Here is a 6000-nt window from a genome sequence, read left to right on the forward strand (position 1 = left end):
TTGTTTCTGTTGCAGTTGAAGAATCAGCGAATAGACCTGTCTTCCATTAGAGGGAAGCTTGGAAAGAGGAGCTCCGCCCGTTACTCCAGACCTGACGAGTTTGTGCTGGAGGTTCGATTAATGTTTAAGACTTATATCAAACTTATTCAGGTATGAGAACCCCACCTGATTATTCCCTGTTGCTTTTTTTTCCTGCTGGTTTGTTTCCTCATGCTCAGACAGTGAGCTGACCATTTCATAGAAATCATAGAAACCCTACAGTGCAGAAGGAGGCCATTCGGCCCATCGAGTCTGCACCGACCACAATCCCACCCAGGCCCTACCCCCACATATTTACCCGCTAATCCCTCTAACTACACATTTCAGGGACAATTTTTAACCTGGCCAATCAACCTAACCCGCACATCTTTGGACTGTGGGAGGAAACCGGAGCACCCAGAGGAAACCCACGCAGACACGAGGAGAATGTGCAAACTCCACACAGACAGTGACCCGAGCCGGGAATCGAACCCGGGACCCTGGAGCTGTGAAGCAGCAGTGCTAACCACTGTGCTACCATGCCGCCCTAGTTAATAACCATTTCTCACTGGTTATTAACCTTCTTCCAACTGCTGCCCTTCTTCATTTTTAAAAATTCATTCATGGGACATGGGCATCGCTGGCTGGGCCCAGCATTTATTGTCCATCCCTAGTTGCCCCTTGAGAAGGTGGGGGTGAGCTGCCTTCTTGAATCGCTGCAGTCCACGTGCTGTGAGTTGACCCACAATGCCGTTGGGTAAGGACTTCCAGGATTTTGACCCAGCGACTGTGAAGGAACGGCCGATATATTTCCAAGTCAGGATGATGAGAGGCTCGGAGGGGAACTTGCAGTTGGTGATGTTCCCATGTATCTGCTGCCCTTGTCCTTCTAGGTGGATGTGGTCATGGGTTTGGAAGGTGCTGTCTAAGGATCTTTGGTGAATTGTTGCAGTGCGTCCTGCAGATAGGTCACACTGCTGCTACTGAGCGTCATTTTAACACTCTTAAAACCTAAGTCCCTCATATCTTCCTATTTTTACCAAGAGGTCCATTCTCCCCACCTTGCTCTGATATGCCCTGTCTTTTCTGTGGAGAAAGTCCAGTTGAACTGCAAGGCGGTACTTATAAAGGCAGAGGCAGTGGTGTAGTGGTATTGTCACTAGACTAGTAATCCAGAGTCCCAGGATAATGCTGTGGGGACCTGGGTTCGAATCCCACCGTGGGAGATGGGGAAAATTGAATTCAATAAAATTCTGGAATTAAAAGTCTAATAATGACCAGAGAAGTATTGTCAATTGTCGCAAAAACCGGGTTCGAATCCCGCCACGGCAGATGGTGGAATTTGAATTCAATAGAAAAAAATCCAGAATTAAGAATCTACTGATGACCATGAAACCATTTTCGGAAAAACCTATCTGGGTCACTAATGTCCTTTAGGGAAGGAAATCTGCCGTCCTTACCCGGTCTGGCCTACATGTGACTCCAGAGCCACGGCAATGTGGTTGATTCTTAACTGCCCTCTGAAATGGCCGAGCGAGACACTCAGTTCAAGGGCAATTAGGAATGAACAAAGAACAAAGAGAACAAAGAACAGTACAGCACAGGAAACAGGCCCTTCGGCCCTCCAAGCCTGTGCCGCTCCTTGGTCCAACTAGACCAATCGTTTGTATCCCTCCATTCCCAGGCTGCTCATGTGACTATCCAGGTAAGTCTTAAACGATGTCAGCGTGCCTGCCTCCACCACCCTACTTGGCAGCGCATTCCAGGCCCCCACCACCCTCTGTGTAAAAAACATCCCTCTGATGTCTGAGTTATACTTCGCCCCTCTCAGCTTGAGCCCGTGACCCCTCGTGATCGTCACCTCCGACCTGGGAAAAAGCTTCCCACTGTTCACCCTATCTATCCCCTTCATAATCTTGTACACCTCTATTAGATCTCCCCTCATTCTCCGTCTTTCCAGGGAGAACAACCCCAGTTTACCCAATCTCTCCTCATAGCTAAGACCCTCCATACCAGGCAACATCCTGGTAAACCTTCTCTGCACTCTCTCTAACGCCTCCACGTCCTTCTGGTAGTGCGGCGACCAGAACTGGACGCAGTACTCCAAATGTGGCCAAACCAGCGTTCTATACAGCTGCATCATCAGACTCCAGCTTTTATACTCTATACCCCGTCCTATAAAGGCAAGCATACCATATGCCTTCTTCACCACCTTCTCCACCTGTGTTGCCACCTTCAAGGATTTGTGGACTTGCACACCTAGGTCCCTCTGTGTTTCTATACTCCTGATGACTCTGCCATTTATTGTATAACTCCTCCCTACATTATTTCTTCCAAAATGCATCACTTCGCATTTATCCGGATTAAACTCCATCTGCCACCTCTCCGCCCAATTTTCCAGCCTATCTATATCCTGCTGTATTGCCTGACAATGCTCTTCGCTATCCACAAGTCCAGCCATCTTCGTGTCATCCGCAAACTTGCTGATTACACCAGTTACACCTTCTTCCAAATCATTTATATATATCACAAATAGCAGAGGTCCCAGTACAGAGCCCTGCGGAACACCACTGGTCACAGAACTCCAGCCGGAAAAAGACCCTTCGACCACGACCCTCTGTCTCCTATGGCCAAGCCAGTTCTCCACCCATCTAGCCACTTCTCCTTGTATCCCATGAGCCTTAACCTTCTTAACCAACCTGCCATGTGGGACTTTGTCAAATGCCTTACTGAAATCCATATAGACGACATCCACGGCCCTTCCTTCATCAACCGTTTTTGTCACTTCCTCAAAAAACTCCACCAAATTTGTAAGGCACGACCTCCCTCTTACAAAACCATGCTGTCTGTCACTAATGAGATTGTTCCGTTCTAAATGCACATACATCCTGTCTCTAAGAATCCTCTCCAACAACTTCCCTACCACGGACGTCAAGCTCACCGGCCTATAATTTCCTGGGTTATCCCTGCTACCCTTCTTAAACAACGGGACCACATTCGCTATCCTCCAATCCTCAGGGACCTCACCCGTGTCCAAAGAAGTGACAAGATTTCCGTCAGAGGCGCAGCAATTTCATCTCTCGTCTCCCTGAGCAGTCGAGGATAGATGCCATCAGGCCCTGGGGCTTTGTCAGTTTTAATGTTCCCTAAAAAACCTAACACTTCCTCTCTTGTAATGGATATTTTCTCTAACGGGTCAACACCTCCCTCCGAGACACTCCTGGTTAACACGCCCCTCTCCTTCGTGAATACCGATGCAAAGTATTCATTTAGGATCTCCCCTATTCCCTTGGGTTCTAAGCATAATTCCCCTCCTTTGTCCCTGAGAGGTCCGATTTTCTCCCTGACAACTCTTTTGTTCCTAACGTATGAATAGAATGCCTTAGGATTCTCCTTAATCCTGCCTGCCAAGAACATCTTGTGACCTCTTTTTGCCCTTCTAACTCCCCGTTTGAGTTCTTTCCTACTCTCTCTGTATTCCTCCAGAGCTCCATCTGTTTTCAGTTGCCTGGACTTAACGTACGCCTCCCTTTTCATTTTAATCAGATCCTCAATTTCCCTGGTTATCCACGGCTCTCGAATCCTACCTTTCCTATCTTTCCTTTTTACAGGCACATGCCTATCCTGCAGCCTTATCAATAGTTCCTTAAAAGACTCCCACATGCCAGACGCGGACTTACCCTCGAACATCCTCTCCCAATCAACATCCACCAATTCCTGCCTCATCCGGCTATAGTCAGCCTTCCCCCAATTTAGCACCCTGCCCGTAGGACAGCACTCATCCTTGTCCATTACTATCCTAAAGTTAACAGAGTTGTGGTCACTATTTGCCACATGTTCCCCTACCGAAACTTTGACGACCTGACCGGGCTCATTTCCCAGAACTAGGTCCAGTATAGCCCCCTCTCTAGTCGGGCTATCTACATACTGTTCCAAAGAACCTTCCAGTACGCATTTTACAAATTCCTCCCCGTCCGGGGAGGATGGGCAGCAAATACTGGCCCAGCCAGTGATGCACAATAAAATAAAGATGATCACCTTTGCATTTGTGTCAGAACCGAGACAAGTTTGAAGCTAACCCGACTGTGTCTGCAGTCCATTTTTACCTTTTAACTTTCCATGTTCTAACCTTGGCACCTACCTGGGCAAGTAGGTCCATTAGCAGGTGAGAGATGGGGAACTCACAGATAGCATTTTAAAAGAACTATTATATTATAAGAAGGGCAAATGGGATGTTGGCATTTATTGCAAAAGGACTGGCATATGAAAATAGAGAAGTGTTGTTACAATTGTATAGGGTGTTGGTGAGACCACATCCGGACTATTGTGTTCAGTTTTGGTCTCCTTATTTGAGTAAGGATGTGGGTGGCATTGGAGGCAGTTCAGAGGAGGTTCATCAGATTGATTCCGGGGATGAAAGGGTTGACGTATGAGGAGTGATTAAACAGTTTGGGCTTGTACTCGCTGGAGTTTAGAAGGATGAGCGGGGAATCTGATCAAGGTATATGAAACACTAAAAGGGATTGATAAAGTAAATGTAGACCAAATGTTTCCCCTTGTGGGGCAATCTCGAACAAGAGGTCACAGGTATAGGTTGAGAGGCGATGGATTTAAAACTGAGATGAGGAGGAACTACTTCTCGCAGAGGGTGGCGAATTTGAGGAACTTGCTGCCCCAAAGAACAGGTGGATTTGAGACCAGGGAGAGATCAGCCATGATCTGATTGAATGGCGGAGCAGGCTCGAAGGGCTGAATTTGTCTTCAGCCCTGGGCGGCACGGGTGGCGCAGTGGTTAGCACTGCTGCCTCACAGCGCCAGGGACCCGGGTTCGATTCCCAGCTTGGGTCACTGTCCATGTAGAGTTTGCACATTCTCCCCGTGGCTGAGTGGGTTTCCTGCTCCGGTTTTCTCCCACGTTCTGAAAGACGTGCTGGTTAGGTGCGTTGACTCAACAGTGTGTGGCGACTAAGGAATTTCACAGTAACTTCATTGTGGTGTTAATGTAAGCCTTAGTTGTGACCAATAAATTAACTTTAACTTTGTTGACTTTCCTATTTTTGTGATTCTGTGAGCATTTGTCTTGGGACGGGCCTTCGTTCCATAGTAACACACTTGCCATCCGCTGTGTATTTCCAGCACTTTCTGTTTTTACATGCAGCTGTTATTTTTTTGTTTAGAATTCCAGTGATTCACAAAGTTGTTGAATTATTTTGCAGGGCAAAAAGGAGGCAGCCGAGTCCGCGATGGCCCTCCAGTCGTTCTTCGAGGAGAGACTGAGCGACGTCTTCAGCGGCCAAGCCTTCGCCGTCCCGCCGCCGGTGGAAGACCCGGAGATGGAGGTGAGCGACGGACCCTGTGACCAAGTCGCCACGGGGCCGCCAGCGAGCTCCGCAGACGGCGCCGACAGCAGCCCGCTGCAAGCTAAAAGGCGGCGGCTGGACGAAGACTAGCGGAGGGCGGCTTGCGTTTACAGACCGGTAACTTCGGACAAAAGGGTCGACCTCCGATTTGACAGCTGGCGGCGGCTGAGGTCAATATATTGTTGAAATGAATCTGCTTCGACCAGACTGTAAATACCTAAGAGTCCCGGCCCAGCTAGCCTCAGCAACTGTGATTTGCCAAGACGACTCAGATTAAGAGTATAAATCTGGGACCAGGCGACAGCCGGCACCGAGAGACTTCTGCTTTGGAACAGCCCAGTGTTGAGTTTGAGGCTGACTGGAGAACTAGTGCAAAGATATTTTGTTTTCTTTGGTTTCTGGTTTACGGAGACCTCTACAGGCAGAGGTCAGAACTGCAGTTGTGTTTTTCTATATGTAAACTGTATGTATTAAAGAATTCGATAATGTGTAATATACATTGTCTGTATTTCATGTTGAAATTCATACTGATTCATAGTAAAACAGAAAAGGAAATAAACTCATTTTCTGAGGGGGATTACTACATCACCCAGTAATAAAAATGAAAAACAAAATCCATCTA

At 47.7% G+C, this 6000-nt stretch overlaps 1 protein-coding gene across 3 annotated transcripts in view; it reads left to right on the forward strand.

Annotated features, from left to right (window-relative positions):
• Positions 1-6000, forward strand: part of LOC144509043 (transcription intermediary factor 1-beta-like) — a 108564-nt gene extending 102564 nt beyond the window's left edge. For all 3 annotated transcript variants that reach the window (XM_078237323.1, XM_078237324.1, XM_078237325.1), the window contains 2 exons: positions 16-150; positions 5235-6000. In XM_078237323.1, coding sequence (XP_078093449.1) covers positions 16-150; positions 5235-5468 — 369 coding nt within the window. In that variant the 3' untranslated portion in view covers positions 5469-6000. The remainder of the gene's footprint in view (positions 1-15; positions 151-5234) is intronic.

The sequence above is a fragment of the Mustelus asterias genome, chromosome 21, assembly GCF_964213995.1.
Source record: "Mustelus asterias chromosome 21, sMusAst1.hap1.1, whole genome shotgun sequence".
NCBI classification, from domain to species: Eukaryota; Metazoa; Chordata; class Chondrichthyes; order Carcharhiniformes; family Triakidae; genus Mustelus; species Mustelus asterias.